Raw genomic sequence first — 15,124 nt, 5'->3', positions numbered from 1 at the left:
ATTAGATGTGAATGTTCTTTTTATCTTCGTTTTAAATTTAGAATCCCTAACATCTTTCAATCAAAAAATATGTTACTCTTTTAACTATTCCCTCATTTCAATAATAAATTATTAATAACGTATTACAGTAATCATTAGCATATAGGAGTGGCGTTCCAAAATTCGATATACAGAGTGACGGAGAGTGATCGTTAAATTTAATACCACAATGAAAAGACAAAATCGCAAATTGAATAGAAAAAGCATCTAATAACATCACATAACCACACAACTTTTTAAAATATTATTTAACAGATTATATAAGTACGTTATATAGTAACTACTCAATAGAAGACAACAATATTCTCGTCGTTGAACATACGTTATACATATTAACTTCAGCCACCCCAGGAACAACAAACCTACCCACAGCACTGGTAGTCATTACAACTACAAAACAAATACATTAAACATGTACTAGGAACTATACAATATTTCACATATTACAACAGTGAGTATATACAATAGAAATCGTTATTATAGTCCATCAAGTTTATAAATACGATGTTTACAATAACAAAGTACGGAGAGGGGGTATATTTTATATGGAGAAGTAATAAGAACACGCTATATAACACGCTATATGGTCGCTTTTTTCTTTTCGCAAGAAGGATATTTCGCATGGATCAAAATAGAGAGTTTTAAAAAACCTGACAGACTATAATAATAATTAAAACCCAAGACAATTCACTCAGCGCCATCTAGTCAGGGCCAATCTAAACACAGCTTGTGTTATGGCTACTAGACTACTGATATAAATACTTAAATACATTTTTTTGTAACTGCATACATAATATATATAGAAAACAAGACCAATACAAATGATCATACCCATAAATATAATATGTTTATATCATGCTAGGAATCGAACCAGCGACCATTGAAAGTAAAGCATTGTGATAAACCGAAATTCTCTATATATAATTTCAGTAAATTAATTTACATCGTGTCGTCAGTGGTAAACCAATAAATATGCGACACAAGACTTAAAATTCCTTCGAGGGCGAACAATAATATTGATGTCTATATTACATATATGGACATCAATAGATTCCATGTTGTATGTACTAACAACCAGTGTAGATTTTTGTGATTATAATCCTACCTCATCTTTTCAAAAAGTGCACAAATGATTGTATTTATACTATGTAAAAGATTACGTAATAAAATATAAATGTTCATATAAATACAAATAAATGAAGCGGTTACTTATGTCGACATTCCGTTGTATAATATTCATAAGTTATTTTTCGCAGATTATAGTACCTAGTATATAATATATAGTGACAATTTTGCACATAAAAAAATATTCGTAGCCGTAACCGAATCCGAAATAAAAGTTTCGGATAATATCGGATAGGGTCGGAGCCTTATTGAGACACGTTATGTAACTATTTTATTAGCTTTTGTATTTTACTTTTGATATACCTTAAATAAAAATATCCGTAACCGAAATTATCCGAAACTAACGGATAATCCGAAATAATTTCATATCCACATCTGTATCCGTATCCGGTATAATAATCATTCCTATATCCAAAACCTATCCGTATCCGAAATTTCATATCCATAACATCCCTGCTATCAAGTTATTACAATAATTTATTTAAAAGTCATAATAAAGTGCTAACAAAAAACATTCCTAATAAACATGTTTGCAAAACACTATATGAATAGGAAATCGATTGCGTCAGAACTGTTACATATTGTAATGCTGTTCCATAAATCGTTCCACGGGTTTAGTGTCATCTGCACTCGCGAACGATAGGGTCGTTCGGTGAAGCTGTAAAGGCCAACTGAGGCCAACAATATTAGAATAATTCGAAAAACAAATGCGATGCTAAATAATAGTAAAGTTAATGTAACCATATTGGAATGGTTTATTTCCTTCTAAATAATCGAATGTTTAGTTTAGTTTTAAAATCAAGTCTTTTTAATATAACAATTTATTACACAAAAAAAATTAGGACGCAACTTTACACCCTATTTATAATTCGTATAAGAATTTAAAGAATCGTTAGTTAATGCAGTTTGACCCGCAATTCTAGAATGAAAAAATATAATAGTGGACCAGTAGGTCAATATTATGTCCATCCGGTTATTATAATCAGACGGATATAATGGATGGATGGATGGATGGATGAACGATATCAATAAGCCTATAGTACGGCCACATACTGCATTAGTTGATAGTCATTATATTTGTCCTTCATCTGTAAACGAGCGTTTAAATCATTAACATAGCCATAAATTATGTCATACATAGCCGACCTATAGACAATATAAATTTGAATTATCACTGCAGATATAATACGCAATTGCTTAATCCTTTCTAGGTGAAAACGATTAAATTTTATAATAAAGTTATTCTAAAATCAATAATAACTAGGAGTAATTAGTGACAATACCTGAAGACAAAATTTGTAATTTATTCCGTCGCTAACAAATAATTAATATTAATAAAGTTACTAATTTGTACTAATTTTTTTAACTGAATTTCTTTCCTAAAAGAAATATATAAAATATACCTAGTTTAACAATTTCCATGGATGACATGATAATATTTGAAGGCATGACATGAACACAAATGTTCCCAGAACCAAACCCTGTTTCAGCAGCGAGAAGAGATCAAGTTTGACTCTTGTTTTAATTACTTCAAGACCATGTGAACCAGGACCTTGCCTCAGCCGAAGGTGTAGAACCTGAGCTCTTCGGAGTGACGGGGCTTTTTGGTGTCTGCGGATGAGAATTTGTGGCCGCGTCGCCATCCGGGTTGTCTACTGCGTTCTCTATAGTTGTTTTCAGCTGAAATTCATGATTTAAAGTTTAAAAATAAATTAAATAAAATTAACATAACTGTTACCGAGATAGCCTTTGTACAAAGTCGTGTCCTTGGGCACCTCTATCCTAACTTTAATAGGACAGGAGTACCGTTTACCTATAAGTCCCAGAAATATACTAACATTATATACATATTGTAGGACAATACTAACATTAAAACTAAAGAGTTCTTTATAGCCACCATAGATCCATGAGAATTTTTCATTAGTACAATAATAATTCATTACAATTTTCCTTTTTGTTGTTATTATTACAATGTGAGTTTGTCTTACCTAATAATATAGGATAAAAGTAGGCCTGTCAATGTTTTTGAGATGAATATTTTGATTCAGAGTAATACACTAGTATGTTCGGTAGTTGATTTTAGTAAATTTAAAAATCTTTACCTTAATATTAGTTTTGGCTTGCATTTCTTTCTCATATTCCCTTACATCTTCAATTGTCATGTTGTACCAATCGTCCATCCAAGCAAAAGCTTGTCGATGACCAAGAAGTAAAATTTCTCGTATTGCCTGCAATATATGCATATTTTGAACTCAACAAAATGAAATTAATTATTGGGTGAGAAACTTAAGTTAAATTATGATACCCATATATAAAAGTTCATATAAAACTATGCATAATCTTAATTTAAAATTCAAAATATCACTGACTACTACACTAACTCTGCCTTTTTCGAAAGTACGTCACTAGTACTAGCATACTAGCTATGCTTTCAGATTAATTAATTAAGGTGATCGATGTTAAGGTGCAGGCCAGATTCGATATTAGGACTCTATAAATAGGAGTAGTAAACTACTAGAATACTCTTAAATAATTAGTGAAAATGAGTGTAGATGGACTGACTGTGGAACAAATCATTTTGGTTTCAAACTCAAAAAAATAATGAATGGAATATTTTTAACAATAATGAACAATATGTTATATTTTAAATAAATTTTCATAATATTTGTGTCAGTCACTATGGCTAATTACACCATTTATGAAACAGCAAAACACAATAGCCTTTATAAGTTACATGAGTTAAAAAAATTAAGAGATTGGTAATTGGTAATTTAATTAAGTTAACTAAAATACATACGCCTTGCACATACTCCTCCACTCTGGTCTGCAGGCCCCATACTTCAAATTTCACATTTACTAATTTGTAACAGCACATTATTGGCTTTTGAGTATCTCGCCAGCCCTCGACCAAGGGACCGCGCCCAGTCTTCTCTGATTTAAAAAACTTAGGATCCTCAGCCTCTTTGTAATGATGTGGTTTTATATCATCATATGCTATGTCCAAATAATCAACCTTCCTTTGCTCAAGATCTTCAGAGTTTAATCCCAGGCACTAAAACAATGCAGATTTACTTTACAAATAAAGCATATATCCACAATAATATAATACATATATAACTTACCAAGTAACTTTGAATCATACCACCCATACCATTCAAAATCTTATAAAGAGCTTAAACATTGATATTATTGATTATTGGTTAAAAAATATTTCATTTTATATAATTCATTCCCAATTATTTTTTATATAAATTAATAATTAATAATATTGTTATATTTAAGTCATATTTAAATATTTTTAATCTATTTCTCAGAAGTTATCAATTTATCTTTTACTTTATGCATGCTAAGAAAATAATGTTGTCATTGTTCCAAGGATTCACATCCAACAACATATCTAAAAATATCCATGTCATATAATTTTTATTCAAATAAAAAGACTACAGTCCTCAGAAATTAATTAAAGCTCTGGACCAGTTTAGAATAATTAATAAAGTATACTCATTGGGTAATAGAACTGAACCAAGTATAGAAAAGAAAAACATTTTAGTACATGTAAATTCAAATTTTAGTATGTTTATTATCAAGTATGAAAGAAGGATATATTTCTTACATATACACAAAAAAGTAAATACTTACATTTTCTGTGGTACCATTATTATCCTCATATCTTGTTTGTATAGAAATAGAGAACTTTGGGATAAAGGAACACTGAAACATAATTTAAAAATAATCCACAATACACAGAAAATAAAACAATATAATTGCCAATATACAAAAAGATATATACTCACTGTATATTCTATAGTGACCAATTAGTAAACATGAAAAAAGAGAACACCATATTAATAATAATGTATAAATTTATTCAAAAAGCTTATTAATATTATAAAATGTATATTACCAGTTATTGTGTAGGGATAGTAATTCCAAGCCTTTTCAGTCACATAAAATATTTTTGGTATCAATGACTGCAACCAATATGGTAAATGACTGAAATGAAAATATTAAATTAAAATCAGCTCTGGCTTTAGTCATGGCATAATGGAGGGTGAGTTCCTTACACAGACCTTACACTGATATGGGTTCCTTACACAGACACTATTTCACAGTGACACCATGCTGATGCTATACATTAGCAGATAACCTAGTTTATTGTAACTGTTGTTCGTTGTGTTGATAGAGAGTTATAGGTAATTTTTAATTGCTTTTTTTAAAGCAACTTTTTATATTATATGAGCAATGCTATATGTAGTGTTGTGAGGAGTATTGTAATAAATATAATTAAATATACAACTATCGATAAATTAGACATAAGTTTAATTTATTCTTAAAAAGAGATTTCTTTTATATTTTAATTTATGTGTGATAGATAGGTAAGAATTTTTATTTATATCTTAGTACACATATTATGTGTGATATTATACTACACACATATGCAACTTAAAAATATTAAATAATTACACATTACTAAAGATTAATAATCATTAGATAGTTTAACATAGTCGCTGCCGCTGTCTGTCCCTATGTATGCTTAAATCTTTAAAACTATGCAACGGATTTTGAAGTGGTTTATTTTAATACATAGAGTGATTCTAGAGGAAGGTTTATATATATAGTGCAGAGAACACCCGGGCAAAGCAGGGGCGAATAGCTAGTTAATTATATAATTTAATAGTACATTCTGTCTGCATAAAAACATATTACATAAAGTTGGGCAAACTAAATCCTGTATTACACATTTCAAAATATTTAGGGCATTACAAATTATTCACTTTGTTTATAATATAATTTACATATATAACACTATGCAAATCTGACTGTCCAATTTTAAATGGGATTATTGATGTGATAGATATCATAGGTAATATGATAAGTATGTTACAATATGACACTAATTCATCTGTCCACATCTCTATAATCTTATTATATAATGGTATATATACAAAAGATTCTCTCTATACCTAGATAAATGTATTCTCTTTTCAGTGAACTGCCCTGCTCCATTGACTTCATCAAATACTTCTTCGTTTGCTACAACCTCAACTCCCTCACCATTGCTGGATTGCTCAAAGCTATGACGGGCAATCATGTAAAGTTGACCAATTTGGTACTGAAAGTTAGAAATTGTAAGTGAGGAATTTTATTTTAAATGAGGATAATGGAATGGAATCTCTTATGTTTTGATAGTAAAGTGTGGAGTCAGGTAGTTTAACCCATGATGATTTTATCAGGTGTTACCCACAATAGTTTCCAGGGGGACTGGGATAAACCTGATAAGGTACATAGACACGATAACACAAAATTATGAGGTCCCGAAAAATGATCAGACATCCAAAAGTTGTACATTATTAATAAATTTACTAAACATGTTTTGATAGACGGCTCACCATCACGGGAATACATTCTACGTATTGGTTGCAAGTCTAGGTTTTCTACAATTAGAAATATTTTTTTCTAAATTAAATATGCTGTTTGCAAACTATATAACAAACTCTATAATTAATTATATAAACACCGAATGATTTATACCAAATTGATGTATATTTCGGACTTGTTTATTGTACGTACCTCTTTTACTTCCATAGGCATGCAAATTCGGTATTCATATGTTAGAACCATTATGTAAGTTTCTGTTACTGTTAATTGGAATTAAAATATTTGTTCTTGTCCTTCTTTCCTTTTATTTAAAATCTATGCAGTATAGTATCACGTTATAGTCAAAAACTGGATAAAAAATTATGACATGACAGGACAGCACAGAATAATAGGTGTGGACAGCGACTTCACAGTAGTAGTAGTAGTGGTATATTTTATCCACAAGTGGATAGGCAAAGGTACGAGACCATACAGCCTAATCTTCAGTAGTATTTCCATGAAATTCAAAAATTCTTTAAGGCGATATCGCCAAATCTTTTCATTAATTATAAGTTTGTGTTAAGTCCTTGTATGTGTCCATAATTGAAATGTTTATAATTCTCCGATAGTTGCTATGATAAAGTCGAAAATTGGTTTAAAAGTTGCAGTGCATTTGAATAGTTCTTGAAGCGATGGCGGAATAATCTTATATAGTTCTTGAAGCTTGGAGCGACTTCACATTCAGCTTTACCTATACAGGTTAACCTTAAAGTCAAGCCGCTGATACATGACAGCTGTACACCTGTCATGTATCTTTATTCTTTCCGAACGAGTGGTAGATAAAAACCAAATTGTTATGACTATTCAAAAGTGCTTAAATTAAGTTTATTTGAATAAATGTTTTTCTATTCTATTCTATTTATTTAACCGTAGGTGCGTATTCGTTGGGGCGTGAGGTCGGGCAACCTCCTCTTATGTTCCAGCCATCCTCATGGATACGTCCGCGGGGAACCGTGGCCGAGTAATGGTTTTGTTCGCCTTGGGCGGGATAGTAGTAATTCTTTCGAGATATTGCTACTATGTCGGCGGATAGTCCGGCGAAGGGGGCGGCTCAGGCTGGGACAATGGGTCCAGGTGGGGCCCGCCCCGCCCGTCAAGCGTCGCGTCGGTGGCCCGCTCCTGCTATGACTCTACTCTTGTAGAGACAAGTGCGGAGCGGGCACGGCTCTGTGTGGGCGGCAGTCTCAGAGTTTCAAGTCTGTCGTCCACACAACAGGAGCCGAGATGGGGGAGGCGCATTCCGTATTCCGATGCGTCTTCCCCACAGTGGCCGGAGTCGGGGGAACTGGGAAGAGTTCCCCCCACGCGTAGAGGAGGGCTCGCTTGTTGGCAACCGCTGCTGGAGTCGCGGTTGATTGCCAGCATGATGCTGTGATTCTGGCATTATGGCGGTGAGGAGGAATATCATGGGGTTTTTGGTGAGTAGGAGTCTCACAGTACCCGTCCGTTCCAACCCCTGGGTCGGGCGGGTCTCCATGAGGGATTTTCTCCACGTAAAAAAAGTGTGTATTCGTTACTGCTGACCAAAGATGACATAATCAGCTGAGTAACAGTTCAAAATTCTTAAACTTGATCTCTTACAGCATTTCACAAACTAAATAGATGATTAGCATTTTGAAGGAAGTACTGAAATGTTCCTTGCGATTTACGAATTTATAGCAGAGCGATACCAATCAATCTGTATTCGATTACAGCAATAGATAGAAGAAACTATTAATGAAATTTATAATAATTTGATTTGAGAATGTCGTCGTGGTCTATTGATTACAAACCCGTAATGTCGTCAGTTCAAATCTGACAGACGTCAAAAAAGACTTGTTTCAAGTTCTGACTGGTTCATCAGCGATGTAAACACCTAAAACAAACCAAAAAAATATCCTAAAGATGACAATGGCCGCACCCCCCGCTACGTTGGATTAAAAATATACTGAGCGAAATTTAGGCATGTCAAATGTTGTGTTCACCTCAACATCGACAGTTAATAATGCTTCTGACTACTCCATCTAGAATAACTGTCGTGAGCGTATGTTTATACGTAGTTTATATGTAGTATCATCTATAATTTGTGGTTTATAGTGTTGTTTTGGACCATTCATAATAAAACTGTAAAATTACCAAAAATTGAAAATGTTCCAGAAATGGTATTTCTGAATCAATTTCTAACTTATTAATTCTTAAAACGCCAGCAACGCACTTGCAAATCCCCTGGTGTTACTTGGGTACTTATGGGCGGCGGTAATCACGCTCAAAAGAGAGTGACCAATATTTTCTTAGCAAGCTTAAAGTAATTTTGTAAAATAGCCAACATTTCACAAGGCTTTTTTTCTATAGATAGGTTTAAAGTTTACAAATTATATAAAATTAATAAGAAAATTCCTGAGGGAGACCTCAGCAATGGTATTTTCTATTGGCCTTTTATTTCTTAAGTTTCTGTACAAAAAATATTAATTTGCAGTTTTATATATATTACATATTATATATAATATGTAATATATGGTAATATGAAACATTTCATTATTTGGTTTTTAATCATAGCTATATTATTGTTATTCTTAATCAAGAAAATTCCCTTATAATTATTTAGAACCATCTGTGTGTGTATTAGATTTTTAATTAATTGATTTTATTTTATAGTACATACCCACAATTTGATAATTTAAATAATTACAGTTTCAAATAGGCTACCCCCATCTCTAAATGTTCTGTTTGTCACAAAGAAAATTCCAAGAATGCATGTATGTATGTAGAAGACAATAATTAACTTCTAATAAGCTTGCAATATTAATTTGTTTAGATGGATGTTATTGAAATAAAGCATAATTGGTGATATTATATTAAATATTTATTGTTGTTTATCACATCATGAAGATACAAGGATGTAAAGTGTGAGGATACAATTTTTATATCTATTGTGATAGCGAATAATATTTCTAACTGACAATGTTATAATAAAATTATAGGCAATTTAGTCTGTCACTAGAATTTATCATTAGGTAAACCATAAAATATTATTATTTTAATAATGTATATAAACAGATGCCAAGTCATCATAATCATAGGTTCTCTTTAAAAATAAATCAACTAAAGAAATACCAGTGATACTATGGTATCCAGTATTGATTGGAAGAGCTGTTAAATTTAAACAGACTGATTTTCCAGGCTCCAATGGACCTAATTTTCTGTTTGATATTCCACACCAAAGCAAGCTTGAATCAGGTAAAGAACGCAGTTTGAGGATTAAATTTAGTGTTCTATCACTAGCATTGACTATATTGCAAACAAAGGTGAAAGGTTCGTCTACTAAGACTTTACTAGGCAGACTGTCATATGTTACTCTAATGTCACCATAATCAGGAGTCATCCGCTGTAACTGGCTTGTCTGCAGTCTGCCTTTTTCACCTAAATTAGACCGCCAAACAATATCCAATTTACCAATATTCTTAGCAGCAGCTAACAATTTAATTTCCTTAGAAATGTTCTCTTTAGGAGTAAGGCAGTATAAGTACTGGCAGCTCTCTTGTGGTTGTAGTAAAGTAATATCACCAAATACAGATTTGCCATTATCAAATTCATTAAGTGATTTCACTATGAATTGGTGGGAACTTTCTAATGAGACTTGCTCTAGTGTGATTGCTCCCGAAGTTATGTTCTGCACTTGTGCTTCAAGGTACACATCATCAGATTCTGCGTTATAAAACTTTGTCTTCACATCTAATGGTTTCATGACTTCGAACTTAAAGAATTTTCTAAAGGATGCTAAAGTATTATAATTTGACATATAGGTCACTTCACACACCAATATATGTGTTCCAAGGTCCTTCACCTCATGATGTATAACATCACTTAATGTCTCATCTACATCCAGCATTGTAGGGGATTGACTTTGTGTAGTAAGGGGTATTCTCTGAGAATTTGTCTGCAGGTCAGCCTTTATGGAAACACTTTGCACTGGTTGGTTGGTTTCATTGTGGACACAAACATAACAAGAAAATGTCTCACCCAAGTATATGTTACCAAAACTCTGTGGTAGTAGTAGAAACTGCCCCGCTGCAATTGTTTCCATTTGAGTAACAGATGTAGCATCATCTTTTAAGTAGTTATTCAAGATATTCCCTGGTAAATCTTTGGAGTCGCACGTTACAATTTTTGGACATATTAATGCCGGTTTCGTTAACCTCATAACTTTTAAGGCTACTAAATGTTCGACAACTTCCTTGGGATCCATCTATATGGAATCAAGATCTGGGGAAAATAAATATATTTGTAGTACACAAGTATGGTGTTCACTCGATTTGGTTATTTTAATGTTCATAAGTATGCATCAATTCCATCCAATTTACAATAACATCAAGCTTGAGGCTTAAATTAGAAAAAATTTATTACTTTTTCAAAAGTCAATACTATACTATGATAAACATAAATCAAAGTGACTGATAAGTGACAACACAAGTGATAGTCACTGACATGAAAAAAAAGGTTATTGTCAAAGAAAAACAAAATAATCTGACAGTCTGACAGTAATTCAAGATTATTTATTTTACATTTATTTTAAAACAGTTTTTTTCTATAGATAGGTTTAAAGTTTACAATTTTATTTCTTAAGTTTCTGATATTAATTTGATTATTTATTTTACATTTATTTTAAAACAGGCTTTTTTTCTATAGATAGGTTTAAAGTTTACAGTTTTATATATATTACATTTTATATATATATAATATATAATATGTAATATATGGTAATATGAAACATTTCATTATTTGGTTTTTAATCATAGCTATATTATTGTTATTCTTAATCAAGAAAATTCCCTTATAATTATTTAGAACCATCTGTGTGTGTATTAGATTTTTAATTAATTGATTTTATTTTATAGTACATACCCACAATTTGATAATTTAAATAATTACAGTTTCAAATAGGCTACCCCCATCTCTAAATGTTCTGTTTGTCACAAAGAAAATTCCAAGAATGCATGACAATAATTAACTTCTAATAAGCTTGCAATATTAATTTGTTTAGATGGATGTTATTGAAATAAAGCATAATTGGTGATATTATATTAAATATTTATTGTTGTTTATCACATCATGAAGATACAAGGATGTAAAGTGTGAGGATACAATTTTTATATCTATTGTGATAGCGAATAATATTTCTAACTGACAATGTTATAATAAAATTATATGCAATTTAGTCTGTCACTAGAATTTATCATTAGGTAAACCATAAAATATTATTATTTTAATAATGTATATAAACAGATGTCAAGTCATCATAATCATAGGTTCTCTTTAAAAATAAATCAACTAAAGAAATACCAGTGATACTATGGTATCCAGTATTGATTGGAAGAGCTGTTAAATTTAAACAGACTGATTTTCCGTCGCATAAGTGACAGCCCTCGCAGACGTAGCTGTGCTAACCGATTCTGTAACTTTTTAGACTGATGGCAAGGCACAGTAGCTTGTTACAATAAATAAGAAAAAAAAGGTTATTGTCGCCAAAGAAAAACAAAATAATCTGTGGAATTGAAGCTAGTGACATTGACAGTTGACATCTCTGTAAATACTAAATATTTCGTTTATACTCTTTTTTTTACTGATTATTTATTTTTGATTTCCACTTTTTATTGTAATTTAAATAATTACTGTAGTACATTGTAGTGGCACTTATCTCTCTAGAAACGTTTTGTTCCCTAATATTTATCAATATTGTCGATTTGGATACAGTCAAATGTTGTGTAAAGAACTTTGAAGGTTCCATATTCTTGCGTAGAAATCTGATGTGGCCCAATCATGAGTCGAAGTGTGACCTAATGTATTCGCAGTAGTGTATTATATTATTATATATATATATTAGTTGGGTATTATAAACTTTTTCAATAAGAATCCTCAGAATGGCATACCAAACATTTTTACAAGAATATATGCTAATACCTCCAGTAACTAGAGCTTATACTACTGCTTGTGTTGTCACTACATTGGCGGTTGTAAGTATATCTTCTGTTCCTTGTGATTACTTCCAATAACGTGAAATTTGTATTGTTACATTTAATGAACTTGCATCAACTTTTATTGTGAATATTTTACAATAAATAATCTCTAATTATAATGATTGTAATAATGTTGATAAGTATTACAATTAAATTATAATTGAAATGTATATTTTTTCTTTCAGCAACTGGACTTGGTGTCACCATTTCAATTATACTTCAACCCCATTCTTATTCTTAAAAAATATCAATTATGGAGGCTGTTGTCCACATTCCTATTCTTTGGAAATTTAGGATTTAACTTTTTTTTCAATATGATATTTACATATAGATATTGTAGGATGTTGGAAGAGGGGTCATTTAGAGGGAGAACTGCAGATTTTGTTGTTATGTTTGTCTTTGGAGGTGTCCTAATGATTGTATCCTTTTTAATAATAGAAAATGTAATTTTTACACAAACCAGTAGATAGTCAGCAAAGCTCAGTCCTTAAGTTACTTATTAAATTGATGACCATTTTCATTAACATACCTATTATGGTATGTTATTGAAAATGCTCATCAATTGTCCTAGATTACCCAGTACTATTACTGGGTAATCTAGGAAATTGTCTTAGTAATTTCTGATATATGTATTAATAAATTAAAACTATTTTTTGGTGAGTTAATAGTCACACTACCTCACTTATGATGCTCACTTGTATTCATAAGTATGATTGTTTGGATTAGTCTGGGTGTTTTCTATATGTATTTTCTATGAATTGTTTAGTACCCATAACACAAGTTCTGCTTACTGTTTCACTTACTCGGACCTAGAAGATGCTGTGTAAATTGTCTAGGGTTATATTTTAATTCAGAAGTATTTTATCATTCAAATACCTTACCAAGAGTATAAAATATTGACATTTATTAAACAGTATTTGTTTTATTATTTTAAAAAATATTTTTGAATAGGTCCTATACCTATTCAATAATTAAAAGTTTTACTTTATTCTTTAAAATAAAATATGTTCAGTAGACCAGTATTAAGTAATAAAGATATTATTAAACATACAATTAAATCAATTAAATAATAAAATATTCTGACAATGAAATAGTCAGGACTGTTTAATATAACTTCTACATTATAATACATATTAATATTTAACATATGGACTTGGTTTTTGTAGTATCCATGAGCAGCAATGGAGATGAGCATGAGGTTAGGTAAGTTAGACCATCAAGGCAGTTTCATGTGGAATTTATCACAAAGTGTTACAGGGGAGAACCGCATGGAGGTCAAACCTGACATGGTACTTTGCTAACAATGAGTATATTCATCCACAATAACAATCCCCTGCCACCTGCAGAACTCATTAACTATATTAGTTTTAAAATTGTAAGTTTCCTTAATATAAACTACAGTTATGTGCATTCTTTGTTAATCTATTATTTCTAGGTCAAGCATTTACTATAATGATAGTATATGTATGGTCAAGACGCAATATATTTGTCCGCATGAACTTTTTTGGTTTAATGAATTTTCAGGTAAATACAAAATCTCTAAATATTTGTGGAATAAACCATAATAATCTAAATAATAGAACTCTTCCATAACATTTTATTTTGGCTTGACATTAAAAAGACTACCAGTCTATTTATTCGGTTATTCAGAGAAGTGCATTATATTATTATATGGGGAAAACATAAATTATTTTACAGCTGCTATGTTTAATATAGCATATTTTGTGTAACATTTATTAAATTTTTTTACAGGCACCATACCTTCCTTGGGTTTTACTAGGTTTCTCTGTGCTTCTTGGTAATTCAATTTCTGTGGATTTGGTTGGTATGGCGATTGGTCATATATATTTCTTTATGGAGGACGTTATGCCACGACAAAATGGTGGCCAAAAACTATTGAAGACACCAAAATTTCTGTGAGTTTGAGCATCTGTTTAGTATTTCAGTAATCTAAATTTATGATGCATGCTGTTGGAATGATATAGAGATTTCCCAAATGTAGACTAAAATACATTTAAATAATCTAATGAATATGTTATCAGCAGTATATAATAATATAGTAATATATTTTCCAGCTTAAATAATTTCACTGTTTAAATTTTCAGAAAAAAATTATTTGATCCACCTCAAGAGGAAGACGAGTATGAACCGTTGCCTGATATGGCAAACCTTCGACCGGGAGGATTCAACTGGCAAGGGGACCGTTAAATATTTAAGTTATTTACTATTATGATCATACAGTGAGACCATGATTGCCAAATTATGTTATCATATTTATATTAGTTAAAACTAATATACATATTATTAATTTATTTTAATATACACAAAAGACAATATATTGAAATAATAACCTAATAAAAACATAAAACGATTCTTCAATTTGTTGTGTTAATTGATTTATGCCATATAAATTGTTTGGTAAGAATCGCATTAAACTAATTAATAGCGCATACCCACAAATATGGTTCCGTAGTATTTTTTGTTATATTGGGTTTATTTCTATAAATTATATAATTTAAGAGCCACAATCTTATCGGTGGAGCACAATA

The 15,124-nt window shown here is 31.0% G+C and overlaps 3 protein-coding genes across 3 annotated transcripts; 1 reads left to right on the top strand and 2 right to left on the bottom strand.

Annotated features, from left to right (window-relative positions):
- Window positions 1-2,173: 2,173 nt before the first annotated feature.
- On the bottom strand, window positions 2,174-6,886 carry LOC131847343 (cytoplasmic phosphatidylinositol transfer protein 1). The gene is made up of 8 exons (XM_059196912.1): window positions 6,736-6,886; window positions 6,129-6,277; window positions 5,069-5,157; window positions 4,959-4,966; window positions 4,804-4,875; window positions 3,962-4,216; window positions 3,267-3,392; window positions 2,174-2,844 (listed from the first exon to the last, which is right to left on the bottom strand). The coding sequence occupies exons 1-8, from the start codon at window positions 6,784-6,786 to the stop codon at window positions 2,695-2,697; spliced, it is 900 nt and encodes a 299-aa protein (XP_059052895.1). The 5' UTR covers window positions 6,787-6,886; the 3' UTR covers window positions 2,174-2,694.
- A 2,526-nt stretch (window positions 6,887-9,412) lies between these two features.
- On the bottom strand, window positions 9,413-11,038 carry LOC131847330 (trafficking protein particle complex subunit 13). Its single transcript, XM_059196899.1, has one exon. The coding sequence runs from the start codon at window positions 10,805-10,807 to the stop codon at window positions 9,599-9,601; it is 1,209 nt and encodes a 402-aa protein (XP_059052882.1). The 5' UTR covers window positions 10,808-11,038; the 3' UTR covers window positions 9,413-9,598.
- A 1,100-nt stretch (window positions 11,039-12,138) lies between these two features.
- Window positions 12,139-14,973, top strand: LOC131847317 (derlin-2). The gene is made up of 5 exons (XM_059196869.1): window positions 12,139-12,572; window positions 12,761-12,994; window positions 13,977-14,099; window positions 14,328-14,491; window positions 14,681-14,973. The coding sequence occupies exons 1-5, from the start codon at window positions 12,480-12,482 to the stop codon at window positions 14,781-14,783; spliced, it is 717 nt and encodes a 238-aa protein (XP_059052852.1). The 5' UTR covers window positions 12,139-12,479; the 3' UTR covers window positions 14,784-14,973.
- The last annotated feature ends 151 nt before the right edge of the window (window positions 14,974-15,124 follow it).

The sequence above is a fragment of the Achroia grisella genome, unplaced genomic scaffold (genome assembly GCF_030625045.1).
Source record: "Achroia grisella isolate CSIRO2021 unplaced genomic scaffold, CSIRO_AGI_Agris_v1 utg5201, whole genome shotgun sequence".
In the NCBI taxonomy this organism is placed as follows: Eukaryota; Metazoa; Arthropoda; class Insecta; order Lepidoptera; family Pyralidae; genus Achroia; species Achroia grisella.
The sequence above is the reverse complement of the archived record's forward strand: the minus strand, read 5'-3'. Positions and strand labels throughout refer to the sequence as shown.